This window comes from Vombatus ursinus, unplaced genomic scaffold, assembly GCF_900497805.2.
Source record: "Vombatus ursinus unplaced genomic scaffold, bare-nosed wombat genome assembly UNPS02014826.1, whole genome shotgun sequence".
Taxonomy (NCBI): domain Eukaryota; kingdom Metazoa; phylum Chordata; class Mammalia; order Diprotodontia; family Vombatidae; genus Vombatus; species Vombatus ursinus.
Window position 1 is genome coordinate 2,871,582 of NW_020954604.1, and position 15,761 is coordinate 2,887,342.

Consider the following 15,761-nt stretch of genomic DNA (forward strand, 5'->3'; position numbering starts at 1 on the left):
AGGAGAACCAGGAAAGAACAATGTCGTGAAAACCTAGAGAAAAAAACGAATCTTGAGAAGTGGATGACTGACAGTGTCAGATGTTATAGAGAGGTCAAGAAGGATAAGAATTGAGAAAAGGCCATTAGAATCGCCAAGAAGAGATCATTGGTAACTTGGCAGAGGACAGTTTAAATTGCAAAATAAGTTTATAACCCAGAATACAGAGAGCTAATAAATGAGTGAGAGAGGAGAAAGTAGAGACACTTAGTATAGGAGACTTTCTTACAAAGTTTAACTGAGAAAGAGAGGAAAGATTTGGGACAATAGCTAGTTGGAATAGTTAAATCAAGCAAAAGTTTTTTCTAACAGCAGAGGATACATGCTGATTTTGTAAGCAGCAGGCAAAGTACTAAAAGTAAGGGAGAGATTGAAGATATGAGAGAAAGAGGGAATAATAATGGGGATAATCTGATAAAGAAGACTGGAGAGAATAGAATCAAGGGTGCACACAGAGAAGTTTCTCTTGTTGAGGAAAAGGGATATCAGAGATAAAAAGTAAGAAGGAAATAGGAGAAGAAGATGTTCAAGTGATGAGATGAGGAGGAAGGGGAAAGAGGGATCAGCATGCAGGCATGGCTTCAATTGAGGGCACAGGGTGAATTGAGAGGTGAAATCCTCAGTTGAGAGGGTAGGAGGGAATTAAAAGTTCTAAAACAAGTATTGTCCTAAGTGTACTGAATCTATTAGGGAATTGTAAAAGGATTGTCTTCATGCAATGAGAGGTCAGTTGAGTTAATGTAACATAAATTTGTAGTTGATCTTATCCACTAGTGGATTTTGAGAAAACTCCCTCCACCAACACAGGCTGGTATCTTCTTTGCAATTTATAATCTCCAAGTGTTGCTTGGGACACCAACGGTAAGTGATTTGTCCAGGTTCACATAGCAAAAACATGAGAGGCAGGACTTGAATTCAGTTCTTACCAACTATGAGTCCAAAAATATAACCATGCTTTCTTTTACCCTTAACAGCCATCAATACATATGCACTGAATTTCAACAGTGGGCTGAGGAAAGGATGAAGAGGAAACTTGTGATACAATGGAAAGAGGATTAGCCCTAGAATCAGAGGTCTTGGGTTCAAATACTACCTTTTAGTTACTGTACGTCTGACCTTGGGCAAATCACTTATTTTTTTTATATAGATGAGGAAATTTCCTCATCTATATAAAATGAATAGTTTGGAGAAACATCCTCTACAGTGGCCTCCAAATATATGATCTTTCCTTCCCCTGTCTTCTGTCTTGGATGAGGTGATACTTGTCCAACCACACTTTTATTTATTCTGATTTGCCAGTCAGTATTCTCTAACAATCATAAAGTGAACTAGTTCCTTGGGGCCAGGTGAAGAAAATAACCACCATCAGAACTATGCCAAGCACTTTGATTGAGTGGGTGGGATGTTAGAAGGTACAAGCAAGCTTATTATTGAAACAATGACTGAGTTGATTGTTTCCTTTAAAAGCTAGATCAGTGATATCTTGGGCTTTTAATTTTTATATAAATACATTGTCATTTTGAGCTTAAGGGAGACAGCTTGGGCTCCACAGCACTTAGAGATTCTTGAAAATCATTGCCTAACATAGTTTTTTAGGTGGATATGCCTAGAGATGTGAAGAAGCAATTAAAAGCTTTAGAGAAGTAAAATTTGTTTTCAAAATTTGTGTGTTTATACATGTATACATATGCATGAATATGTATATGGAAGGAGAGGGAGAGAGAGAGAGAGAGAGAGAGAGAGAGAGAGAGAGAGAGAGAGAGAGTTTATAGCTAATGTAAATTCACAAGGATAAAAAATATTCCTTCAGAAATAAGTAGGTAAAAATGGGCTGGCATCTTAAAGGATGAAACGTCTATACTATAGTTTGGCAAAAAAAAAGGGGGAAGATAGAAATCTTTTTAGCAACATTCCTTGTTCCAGGAATATAGGTATAGGCACTTGCCAATGATACTTGTAAGGATAAATATGAAGGACTCAATCTAAAGAGAAAATTCTGAATGTCATAGTCAAGAGGCTTAGCTTAACGTCCTGAACAACTGGATTCTCAAAAGGTAAGTGATGTTTAAAGGGATCCTTGAGGTAAAACAGTTATCTGAAGTAAAAGAAATTACTTTTTCCTATTTCAGGGATGGGTCCATTCATTGTACTGATGTTTCTGACCACTGTGATCTGTCAATCCATAGGACTGGTAAGGAATCCAAATGTTTCTAACTTTAAAAACCCACTCCTAACTTCAATGTGGGGTGAGAAGAATGAATGAAGATTCACAATTTGGGGACTTTTATAAAAAGAAAAGCTCTTCATCAGGGATCCTTGGAGGAGCTCATTATTAATGTCATGATGAGGAGTCAGGAATCAGAACAAAAATTGGAACTAGTGAATGGAACCAGAAAAGTTGAGATAGTGAGTATTTTGACTTGAACTGAGTAGCATATAAATTGTATATAAACTTCAAAATGGCACTAAAGACAGTAAGACCTTATAGTAAGGCTTAGAGAGCCAACCTTCCAGAGAGTTAGGAAAACTTGAGTTCAAGATCTGCCCCTGAGACATACTGGCTATTTGACCATGACCAAGTCACTTACCCTTGCAATGCCCCAGTTTCTATGCCAGGAATTCTCCATACCAGTCACTCAATAAGCATTTAGTATGTAAATAACTATGAAAAACAAAATATTCAAGGCATCTCAAAAGTCTTAATGTAGTTTTTAACCTGTTGAAGCTTAAAACTTTTGAGAAACCCTATATACAGAATAAATTAAAAATAATCAACAGAGGCACTAGCCTTAGGGATAATTGGGAAAGGATTGTTATTGAAAATGGGATTATTGCTGGAACTTGAAGGAAGCCAGAAAAGTCAAGAGACAGATGAAAAGAATTATAGGTAGAAAGAAAAACGTTTGCTTGATTTAACTATTCCAACTAGCTATTGTCCCAAATCTTTCTTCTCTTTCTCAGCTAAACTTTGCAAGAAAGTCTCCTATACTAAGTGTTTCTACTTTCTCCTCTCTCATTCATTTCTTAGCTCTCTGTATTCTGGATTATGATCTTATTTTGCAATTTAAACTGCCCTCTGCCAAGTTACCAATGATCTCTTATTTGGCAATTCTAATGGCCAATGAAAATGCCCAGAGTCAAGACATGGCGTATTTTGCATGAGGAACAACAAAGAAGCCAGTGTCTCTGGGTTGCAGAGTACATGGTATTATATGTAAGTGAATTGGAAAGGTAGGAAGGAGACTACGTTATGAAAAACTTTGAATGCCACACAGGAAAGTTTATGCTTGATCCTGGAGGTGATAGGGAGCCATTTGAGTTACTTGAATATGGAGAGATGACATGGTCAGACATATGCTTTTAGGAAGATTAATTTGTCAGCCAACAAAATCCCTGATTCAAACTAAAAATTTAAAGAATGGCAAAAATACTATCATGAATATTATTTTTAAGCTAAGAACCCAGATTTTTTATGATAAATGTAGCACTAAATGTTTTAGCCCTCCAGGAAGACCTATGTCTGAGGGTACATATATTTCTAAATTTTTCTGGCTCCTGTCAAACAACAAACACTAATCCTAAAGTAGAGGTTCTTTAATTGGAATCCATGGATTCCTAAGTAGTTAAAAAATGAATTTTAGGGGGTCCATGAACTTTGATGTGGAAAAATACATATTTATTTCAATATAATTGGTTTCCTCTGCAATCCTAATGTATTTATTTTATTTAAAATTTAATTTTTCATTTTTTAATTAAATTAAATTTAAAATATTTTATTTAAAATTGAAATTTAGTTTATTTAAAATATATTTAAAATCATTATCTGAAAAGGGTCCATAGGCTTTACCAGAGTGTCAAAAGAGTTTATGACAGTGTTAGATTAAGTTAATGAACACCACAACAAACAACTCTAAAGACTGAGATGGACACAAAGTACAACAGAGCAAATAACATATTGATCTCTGTATGATTTTCTATTAGAATTTCACACTTTATAGCAATTTGTCCACCATGAAAGGAGAGGTGCAAAAGAAGATCCTTGAATGCCACAATAATATAAGAAGATCAGTGATCCCAATGGCTAGCAATATGCTGAAAATGGTAAGTCATACAGAGAGGGAAATATGTGAAAGCTTTAAAAGTAACCCCACTACAAAAGGCAGACTACATGTTCTTTCTGCTTAAGAAATAAAACTAGCATGATTTAGGAAGTAGTCCATAGTCAGTGGCTTAGTGATTAAGGACCTGTCCATGATCCTATGCTGTTCAATATTTTTATGAATTATTTGGATGAGTCTGTCAATAAACAAGCATTTATTAAGCCCCTACTTTGTGTTGGGCACTGTGATAAGTGTTGGGGAAAAAAGAAAAGGGAGGGGAACCTTCCTTGATCTCAATCTAATAGGAATAAGGACATAGCATAATTAAAAGACCTGAAGATGAAATGAATATGTAATGGAGATAGGTGAGGGAGTAGAAAGGATAGCTAATATGCTGGATAACAGAACCAAAATTCAGAATGACAATGATAGACTAGAATGTTGGGCCAGGTCTAATAAATGAAATGTAAAGAAGAATAATAGAAAGACCTACCCAACTGTGCAAATAGAGAATGGGGAAAAAGCATGCCTGGATATCAGTTCATGTCTAAAAAAAAAGTCTGGTGGTTTTAGTAGACTGAAAGCTTGAAGTCAACAGAGTGACAAGGTAGCTAAAAAATAACAACAACAACAACAACAACTTAAACTGCATTAAGAGAGGCAAAGCATTCAAGGTAACATGAGAGTCTTACTCATTGGGCTTGCCCTGCTCAAATCATATCAGACCATACTGTGTTCAGTTCTGGTACCATGTTTTGGGGAAAGACATTGACAAGCTGGAATGCATTTAGAAGAAGATGATCAGGATGTTGAAGGGACTGGAGATTATACATATGTTGTGAAGATTATGCTTTCAATTGGAGGAAATAAAATTTTATTTAGGAGTGACATGTTAACTGTCTTCAAAGCTTTGAAGCATTATTATGTAGAAGAGGGATTTAATTTACCCAGTAAGATATTGTTCTTATCACAATCACCAGTGTTCATCAGCTAAAAATGCTATGTCTAGTTGTTATCCCGATTTTTCCCCAACAGTACAGGTTCAGAGATGTAATAGAGCCAGCTCTTACTGGCTCCTGAGGGCCGATTTTTTAAATTTTCAGTGTGAGCGTTATATCTCAGTAAATGATAATACAAATCAGAAATTGATCTATTGTTCTGATGATTGCACAGACCTAAGAAAGCAATAAAGAAAATGTTAATAATTCAGATTAAACTTGAAAGTGTGTCATGCATTCTCAGAGAGCTAGTTGTTAAACATTTACCAGCACACCATTGAGTGAAAACTAGGATAAGTGGCTCTTAGAAACAATGGCTAGACAAGTAGGAGAGGAGCTCTTCTAGTTTGCAGAATTATGATTGAATACTCCCCAGTGGCCTGTTCTCAATAATCCATATGTCTGTTGACTCAGTACAATGGTAAGTGATTTGGAGCCAAAATACCTGGGTTCAAATCCTAATTCAGCTACTTACTACCTATACAACTCTGGATAAGTCATTTAACTTTTCTGGGCCTTACCTTCTTCCTCTATTAAAATTAGTAGGCTCGACCAGATACCTGTCAGCTCTAAATCTATGATTACATCTTCCTATAATTCCCTAGGATATGGATAGAAAGTCCAAGGAGGAGAAGTGTGGTGTGAACTCTTCTCACTATAAGTACTAGCAGATATATGATTCTCTCCATGGTCCTGGATATGACTCTAAATAAATGACACCTTTATACACCAATCCTAAATCTAGACAATGGACACTCATTCAATGCTCTGGCTAGCACTACCCCCAAAGAATTTACTCCCTCACCTATTCAGACCTCTGATTCTTTATCTAGAAAATGAGAACTCTTACAGTAAATGATGCATTAGGTCCCAAACTACTCTATATTTAATATATCAATGGATCTACTCTCATTGATTGCCCCCCCCATGACACAGATAAAAGTTATCTTATCCTGTGTGGCTCTTATGCCCACCCTTCTACCAATCCTCTACCACTGTTACTAAGAGCCTTGCTTTTCAACCTTTTGATGTTACTTGGAAGCCAGAGCAGCATGTAGGCTGCCTATTGTCCCTCATTCTTGCCTAAGCTACCTCCCTCTCCAGTTATACATCTCTTGGATGATATGTTTTATGCTGTTTTGTTCATTCAAGTCATCATTCATAATATACTGTAGCATCTTTTTACTCACTGTGCATCTTTCCACTGCCCTTTAAGAGATCTATAATTTTATTCCTTGGATATCATGGGTGTCCACAATTCTAACCTAGAGTCTAACATTCTCTAAATCAGGGGTTCTTAACCTATGATCTATAAATATAATAGAGAGATAGATAAAATGTATTTCAATGTAATTGGTTTCCTTTGTAATTCTGTGGGTTTTATTTTATGCATTTAAAAACATTATTCTGAGAAGGCTTCACCAAACTACCAAAGGGGTCCATAACACAAAGCATGTTAAGAACCCCTCTTCTAAATAAATGAGAACAAAGCTGGAAACTTAGTAATAACACTCATGCTTGTAGAGAAAATGTTAATCTGCTAGAGGTCAAGGAATCTCTCAGGGATGTCACTTAGAACACTACGAGTTTTTTGTAATTCCAAAATAATATCTGGAAGTAAGGTACCCCCCCCCAAGGTTTGTTCTAGTTTTGGGATAGTTTTGCTCTAGTCAGCAAAAATACTAATCAGGTCACTCATGTAGAATTAGACTACTTCAAAAGTACAGTGGAAAGTTTATGTACCCATCTAGTAAGGTTATGTTAATTTTGACACATTTCCAGGAGTAATGACTAGACCAGTGCCCTGGAAACTGTCCTTTTTACCTTGGTTTCACTCAAAACTCTATGGAGATAGTCTAGTTTTTTTTTTCCCTCATGCTATTCTATTCTGAATCTATATGTTCATGGTTGAGATCTAATAAATATGCCCTTGAGATACCAAGATCATCATTCTGACATATGTATAAAAATGTGGGATTTTTTTAACTAACCAATTTTGCCTCTGCAGGCAAAGCAATTCAATAAGTGTTCTACAGTGATCTGAGATCAACAGGTTTATACCTGTTCTTATGGCTCTTAACAGTCACCTGGTTGAAGAGTAACACTCCCTTTCCTCATCACCTACAGCCAAAAGAAATAAATCCCAAAAGTTGACTATCAGCAGGTCCAAGAAAAATGCTATCATCTCATTCACCCTAGGACAAGAACATATGAAAAAGTTAATGGTTCTCATCCACTGAGGCTTATTATCCTCATGTGAGTTCAGTCAAAATAAGATTTTATAGTGTATTAACATGAATTTGGGTTGTGAGTTCAGCACAGCTGTCTGACAAGTCCATGGGGTCCACAGGACACCACATCAGCAAGTGCAGGAGATCTACCTCCATTCTTCCCTGGGTCAGGTGGTTCAGTCACTGGATCACAAAATCTTAAGATTAGAAAGACTCCTAGATACCATCTAGTTTAATTCTTTGATTTTAAAGATGAGGAAACAAAGGCTCAGATAATATATGTGAACTGCATAATGTTGTACAAATACATAAAATATAAAGGTACATATAGACATATGTCCATATATATGTGTATATATATATATGTATATATATATATACATATGCATGTATAGCATTTTGCTTGAAAAGACCTTGACATAACTTATTTCATGTTATTTTCATTAACAGCCCTGTGAAATGCAAAAGATTATTATTGGCATAGTTACAAGTGGCATATGCTGGATGAAAATCTCAGTCTCATGTTTCTAAGCTAATGAATAGAAAGAATAGTAGGAATAATGGAAGAGTCTGAAGATATACAGACCAATTGGGAAGGCTGTTGCATTAGTTCAAGCATGGAAGTTAAGAGATGATCCAGTTTCTGGAATAAAAAATGTAAAATAAAATATGTCCTTTTTCCATTAAGGTATGGAGTAATGAATCTGCTTCAAATGCTCAAATGTGGGTAGATGAATGCAATATGGAAAATAGTGAGGTTTCTAAGAGATCTACTAATGGTAAGTAAAGATTTACAACACATATACTCAGGGACTTTAGGAATGTCTTGAAAAGAGAACTTGAATGTTCGCAAGATGATCAGGACTTTGCTCCAGGATGCTGAAACTAACTAGTAGGAACTAACAGTTCTTGCAATCTTTTATAAGGCTAAAAAAAAAACACCTGAATTTCGTACCTGATAAGCAAGAATAAGAAGATAAAATAGGAAGCAACCAGAAAGCATTATCTGCTACACCCTGGCTAAGTTCTTCCTTGATCCATAAAGTTACCAGCACATCCATTCATCATAGAGGCTTTTTTGTGGTAACATTTCAGTCAGTCAGTGAGCATTTACTATGAAACTACTATATACCAGACATTGTACTCAGCTCTGAGGATACAGAGAAAGGTTAAAGATAGTCCCTGCCCTCAAGGACCTCACAGTCTAATGGGGGAAGATATCATGTATTTAAAAGACTGAAAAGCAGAGGGAGAGCAAGAGAGATACTCAGAATAGGGGCATGCTAAAGTCTTACAGCCAGGTGAGAAATTATGAGATGGCTAAGTGGATGTGGACAGTGATTTCTAATGTCCATCCTCCACCCTCTCCAATCACCAATAAAATCATGGGACTAGATCCTCCTCCCAAATATGCTAGATACTAAGTACTTAAAGAGTATAAAGATACAAAAGTCATAGTCCCTGTCCTTGTAAGCTAGTAGGCATAGTTAAGACCCATACACCAATATGGCACAAGTCAGAATTTCAATACCTAAGAAGAGTATAAATTGTTATGAGAGCAACTAAAGGGAAAAAAAACCTTCAAGCTTGGAAAAGGGGGTACAGAGAAAGAAATTATGGAAGACTAAATGGGGGAGGTAGTATATAAGCCGGGTCTAAAAGAATATGTTAGCTGTCAATAAGCAGAAATGGTTGGGATGTAATAAGAGCAGACAGCATAGGTCACTTGAAGGCCTGGGAACAATCCAGGCCTATCTTCATATGTTCATATTCACTTCTCAGGTAACTCCAGGTTTCTTATAATTTCTATTAAGAAACATAGGATTTTAGAGCTCCAAAAGACCTCATGGAGACAACCAAGTTCTGCCTGCTAGTAAGAGCGGGAAAAGACATGTACAATGGAAGGTGCATTTGACTCTGGAGTCAGAGGACTTTAGTTTGAGATCCTGCCTCAGACACTAACTGCCTAGGTGGCAGTCTTTAGATAAGTTACGTCACCTCCTTGAGCCTCAATATCCTCATCTGTCAAATGAAAGAGTTGGCAAAGATAGCTTTTGCTGCCCTTCCCAGTTCTAGACTAGAATATGCTAGGGAATAATTCTCAGAGTTTCTAATATAAAGTTCATTTTCTAGTATACCCAAAAATATAAGTTCCATTAAAATAACAGATCTACTGTAGACAATTAACTGATAGCTTAGTGGTCTGAAAGCCATACAGACCGAAAATGTGTTATTTGCTCCCAGGTTGCAGTACATGCACTTGAAGAAACATTTACGAGGCAGGCCATTATTCTTTTTTTTTTCAGTTTTACAGATAATTCAGAAATGTAAATATAGCAGAAATGTAAATATAGGTTAGCAATGAACTTTCCACACAACTCTGTGATGTACTTATTGCAAATATTATTGTTCTCATTTTACAGAGAAAGAAATTGAGGCCCATAGGAGAAATGACAAAACTAGGAAGTATTGCAGCAGTTTTTAAACCCAAGTTCTTCCTAAATTCAAGTCATATCCTTTCCAAAGCATCAAATTTTCTCTACCAGATGTAAAAATTAAGGTATAGCCAGGGATTAGTTCAACATCAAATGGTAACCCTAGGGCAAATACATACCCATTTTTCTTTATTTCTGGTTCTTATCTTGTACCCTTAGTACAATTAGGTAGTCTGAACTATTTTTTCTTTTCTCAGGTACAGTATGTGGTGAAAACTTATTTAGATCAAGTTTTCCTGCCTCCTGGGATGATGTCATCCTTGTTTGGGAACTAGAGAAAAAGAATTTTATTTACGAAATAGGGGCCATCAACAAACATGGCGGTTATCTTGCTTACACTCAGGTATGAATTATAGCACTGCGACCTTTCATTGATTATCTACCTAACAGAATAGAATTCATCACCCAACATAGAGCTTTGAGCACAATAGGCTGTTCACTGATCTTTGTTGAATGAATGTTGAGTGCATCTAGTGTATTAATCCTACCCCATTCCAAGAAAGATAATTCCATTCCTTATGTGATAAGTATTTACAATCTAATGAGGGTGGGGGTGTAAGGATAAGTACAAAAATAACCCTGATATATGAGAGATACTGAAAAAAGAGAGATCTAGATAAAGTACTAAAAGAAATCAAGAATCAGAATTTACTTTCATATTGTAAGAAAAGGAGAAGGTTGGAGGTTGAAAGGTAAGGGAAAATTGTAAGGAGGAAAGGGATAGGAAAATATTCCAATAAATAGAGGTCATTTAAGCAGCTAGGATAAAGTGCAGCCTACTAATTAACATGGGCAATATGGATTGTGAACAATTTTTTTTAACCTATAGATGATCTGGTATAGAACTCATAAAATTGGATGTGGTGTTTCCCTGTGCCCAAATGGTACATATAAGTACTTTTAAGTATGCCAATACTGTCCAGTGTAAGTATGGTTGTCATTTATTATTAGTCACTTTTCATTGGTCTTTATTGAAATTACATCACATGATATTCCACTTCCTTATTCTCCTTATTATGGCAAAGTGAAATCTTATTCTGAGGTGAAGACAGAAACCACTCAGGCACTTTCAGATTTAGACTTAGGATTCCAAAGGGATGGGCCTCATAGAACCATGTATATTGCCTAGACCCTAAGGCCTGAATGACTTGTGACTCACTTTCTGTAGGTACCAGATATAGGGCGACACTAGAATAGGGTCCAAGGTAAGTTAGGACTTAAATAGTCTTGAAACAAAGTACCTTCAATTCTTGTGTGCTAATGAAAAAATGAAAGACGGTTTAGCAGTCACAGATCTTAAACTATATTATAAAGCTGTAATTATTAAGACTATCTGGTAATGGCTAAGAAATCGAAAGGTAGATCAGTGGAACAGAGTAGACATACAATTTACAGCAGCAAATGAGTATAGTAACCTTGTATTTGACAAGAGTAAAGACTTAAGTCACTTTACTTCTCTAGATCTATTTCATCTATAGAATGAAGATGATAGCAATATATGCATGCTATGCCTCCTAAGATTGCTGTGAAAATCAAATGAGATAATATATTTCAAATTCTATACAAACACAATTCATAACTTTTGTCATATTTTCTCATTTTTTTTGCCTCATGCCATATTTCCTCATGACACAGTCTTCTGCCTTTTTTGATGCAAAAATGAGTTGTTTGATGACTAAATATAGTAACTTTCCTGCTTGAAATTCAGAGTCAGAATTCTGTATGCAATTTATAGTGCTTTTTATAAGAATTCAGCCTCTATGGGGGCTGTGCTTTGGGGCTGCTGTATATCTATGATAAATTTACTTTTTTAAAACGCTTCTTCTTTCGCCATGCAGAGGGAATAAAGTCTCTTCATTATTAACCCCCTACAAGAAAGGTGACAGATGTGCTGATTGCCCTCATTCTTGCCAAAATGGACTCTGTAGTAAGTTTAGAAAAATAATTAATTTTCTTTGTTTCTCTTTCTTTATTTTGGTGTGTGTGTGTGTGTGTGTGTGTGTGTGTGTGTGTGTGTGTGAGAGAGAGAGAGAGAGAGAGAAAGAAGTTACTGAAGTTATCCATCAATGCTCCATCATAATACGGAGATGACCTTGGGTTCTTGAAAGTTGTGCTATCTTGAAAGCAGATTCTACCAATTGGAAGGGATTTTGAGAACAAGCCTGGTGATGAACTATGTAAGGAAGGGGGGATTCCTCACTGAGACCCTCAATTTATATAAAGGCATGATGTTTTAATATCTAAACAAGATATTCTGTTATCTGATATACTTTTATCAACATAAATGATTCTTCAATTGGTTCAATGGAAACATTTTGTGATTAGTTGTAAAAGTCAGTCACACTCCCTAGGTCCATATAGAAAAATAGCAGGTCAGTCTAGGTTTGGACCAGCGTCTGAGCATCATTTGGCTAAGTTCAGCCTCTGAAGATCTGAATTGGTGAATGGAGTATAGAGAGTAATGAAATCAGTGTCATGAAACTTTAACTCACACATACCCCATGCCTGAGATCATTACACCCCACTTGTCCATTTTGGGATATAAGAAGGGAGAATGTGTTCCCAGAACAGGACTAGGCACTTCTCTAAAAACTTCCTGTAATATATTATATGTCAAAATCTAATTCAGAAGCACTCATCATATCATAGCATATATGTATGTGACAGTGGTTAGGAGTTAGGAGTTATTTGGCTGAAGGGGAAAACTAGCTACCTCTCTCTGGCTATCAGCCTTGTGTGGAGAGAGCTACTCTTTCCCATTCAGGTCTCTCAGTGGCCACGACTTTTCCCTTTTTCAGTGCCCTCATTACACCCCCAAATTAAAAGGCAATAGGAGGCAAATTGCCTGTGTCTACTGTATCAGAAGAGCTTCCAAGCCCCTTTTAATTCCAAGCCCTCTCCCAGCAAAAAATTGCTAGATAATCCTCTCCTAGACAATCTAAACACAAAGAAAAGAAAAGAGCAAGTTCCTACCCTTTAGGGGCATACAATCAAATGGGAAAAAATTACATATAAAGGAGAACTGAATGGAGTGGGCATGTGGAAGGGACAGGATTTGTTATAGAGGTCTGCACTCTAGCAAAATAGGGCAAAACTTAACCTATCAGAACCAAGAGACCTGGAGTATCTTGGACTTAATCACCGAGTCCCTCATCTGTTTCTGTTTCTGTCCAGGTGATCCATAGTGTACTTTTAATTACAATATTATTTCTGTTTCTATTTGTATTGAACTTTATTTAAATATTAGCAGGGTGTGTGGCTAAAGTCAATCATTCCCTGTTGCTTTCTCCCCCAGGGATGAGGAGCCTGTGGCCTTGAGTCCACATGTGGCCCTCTAGGTCCTCAAGTGTGGCCCTTTGCCCTGAATCCAAACTTCACAGAACAAATCTTGGACTCAGTCAAAAGGCCGCACCCAAGGACCAAGAAGGCCACATGTGGCCTTGAGGCCACAAGTTCCCCACCCTGTCTTAACCCTTCCTATATTTTTATAGAAGTGAAATGTAGTGAATATATTCATTATGAAGTGAATGTCAAGGCAACTTTGTAAGGGAAAATGAACCTAAAGGAGGCCTGAGAATTGTGGAAAGGAGTGAAGGTAGTCTCATCTTTGCCTTGGTGGTGAGGGTGCTTTAAGGTTTGCAAAACAATTTATAGACAGTATCTCATTATCAAATTATAAGTTGATTATATATGAACCTAGGATCTTTTTTTTTTTTAGCTTCCTATTGCTCATCACACACAACACTCCATCTCCTGTCTCCATGCTTTAGTTTTATTTGTGTCTCGTACCTGGAAAGCACTCCTTCACACTCTCTACCTCATAAGATACCTACTTCTGTCAGAGCTGAACTCAAGCTCTACCTTCTACATAAAGGTTTTCCTGACTACTCCCCCTGCCCCTCCAACCCAGTTGCTAGTGCCTTCCTTCTCTAAAATATCTTGTATTTATTTATTATACTTTTATATGTATATGTTACCTCCTCTAATCAAATGAAAATACATGGGGGCAGAGACTAATCCATTTTTGGTTTTGTGACCCACAGCCCAGCACATATTAGGCACTAAATAAATCCTTATTAATGGATTGAATGAAGGTATAAACCACAGTAGTAAATACTACACTTGTAATATATATGGCCCAAAAAAAAAAATACTTGGACAAAAGAAATCACCTGCTTTTTCAAGGGTCTTTCTGGCTTTGTGGGCCTCTAGTATACTACATAGCATTTGAGAATTCAAGGTCACTTCCGTATCACTGTAAGATTCTAGGTAGGTATTTTAATATCATATCATATAATATACAAAGAGCATGGCATAGAAGATGGCGAGCAATTTGAACTTGTTGACTGGATACTGCATGAATGAGAACTTATATATTCTTTCCTTTAAAAAAAATTTAGGCCTATTTTCACTTTTATTCCTCCTAAAAATCTCATTTAAATCATTTCTGAAATCTATACGATGAGCAATATATCTTGTATTTCATAGTAACTTTCCTTCTTTCTGCTTCATGTCAGCCAATCCTTGTCAGTATGAAGATAAATATTCAAATTGCCAAGAGTTGAAAGATCAGCTTACATGTAACTTCAGTCAAGTCAGGCTTCATTGTAAAGCTACATGCAAGTGTACCAGTGAAATAAAATTGAGTTGATTTCCAGTTTCTCTCTGCTGTGGGACAATTATTTTAGAGCCAAGATGTAAGCTATGCTATATAATACCACTCTCATTGTATTTCCAATGTGTATAATTCCAGGTAAAACTATGATAAACTATATCCCTGTTTCTATTTGGTATAATATATATGGAAGATTCCCGTTCCCATTCTGTAGTACATGCTTGCACTATAAAATTGTATTCAGGCTTATTTTCTTATTTGTACTGTTAAGAGTTTCCACTGGATATTTAAAAAAAAAAATACGGACCAAATAACAATTTCTAATTTGTAACATTTTTTCATGGCATAATAAATCCTAGCTATCTATTTTGTATATGATTTTAAATTGGCCATTTAAAAATAGTAATAAAAAGTCTAAATTTTATTTCTTTCACGGCAGATTCACTTCCTTCATTTTAAAACAAATTATTAGATATGTGCCTGGGAATAAAAAGGAGCAATTATATTTCAACATAACCAAGGAAATTTTGAAGAAAAATTACAAGTGCTTTGTGGCATCCCAAGGTTAACTTCAACAGCCTTGATTAAGGGGAAACACTTTCAGTAAAAACATGTTACCCATTTAGTATGGGGTCATTCCATGAGATGTAAATGAATATATTACAGAAAAGTTCTACCAATACAAAAAGAGAGGCTTTCCATCAGATATTCAGATATAGCTCTGATTCTATAGACAACGATGACACAAAAGGGTTGACTTAACTTTTCAGGAGTATTCTTATGGCTTGAAACGCCCCCATCCAGAGGCCCACTGAATAGACTGATACATTGACCTCAATAGTCCATCTGAAAAATATGCCGTCTAATAACTATGCAGATGAGAATCTATGTATAATAGTCACAGATTCACAAATCTGGAAGGGACCTCAGAAGGTTATCAGGTTCAACCTCTACCTGAAGCATGAATCCTCTCTATAATAATCTCCCCACAATATCCTACTTTCCCTATTACTGTAGAAGGCAGCACTATCCTCCTAGCCCCTCGGGCCCAAAAGCTAGGAATCATCCTGGATTCCTTACTATATTTTCCCTCCCCCCACCCCATATCCAAGCTGTTGCCAAGGACCACCTTTGCAACATCTCTGGAATATACTCTCTTCTCCGCTCTGACACCACCAGCACTCTAGTGCAGGTCCTCATCATAACATGCCTTGATTATTGCAATAGTCTGATAGTGGGTCTGCCTCCCTCAAGTCTCTCCCCACTCTAATCCATCCTTCTTT

General features: G+C 36.4%; 1 protein-coding gene across 1 annotated transcript; it reads left to right on the forward strand.

Moving 5' to 3' along the window:
* The first annotated feature begins 2,170 nt into the window (after window positions 1–2,170).
* LOC114025023 (cysteine-rich venom protein piscivorin-like) lies at window positions 2,171–14,514 on the forward strand. The gene is given in 7 exon segments (XM_027838354.1): window positions 2,171–2,230; window positions 4,021–4,140; window positions 5,552–5,558; window positions 10,061–10,206; window positions 10,693–10,787; window positions 11,702–11,790; window positions 14,381–14,514. Coding segments are annotated over 7 exon segments (651 nt in total).
* The last annotated feature ends 1,247 nt before the right edge of the window (window positions 14,515–15,761 follow it).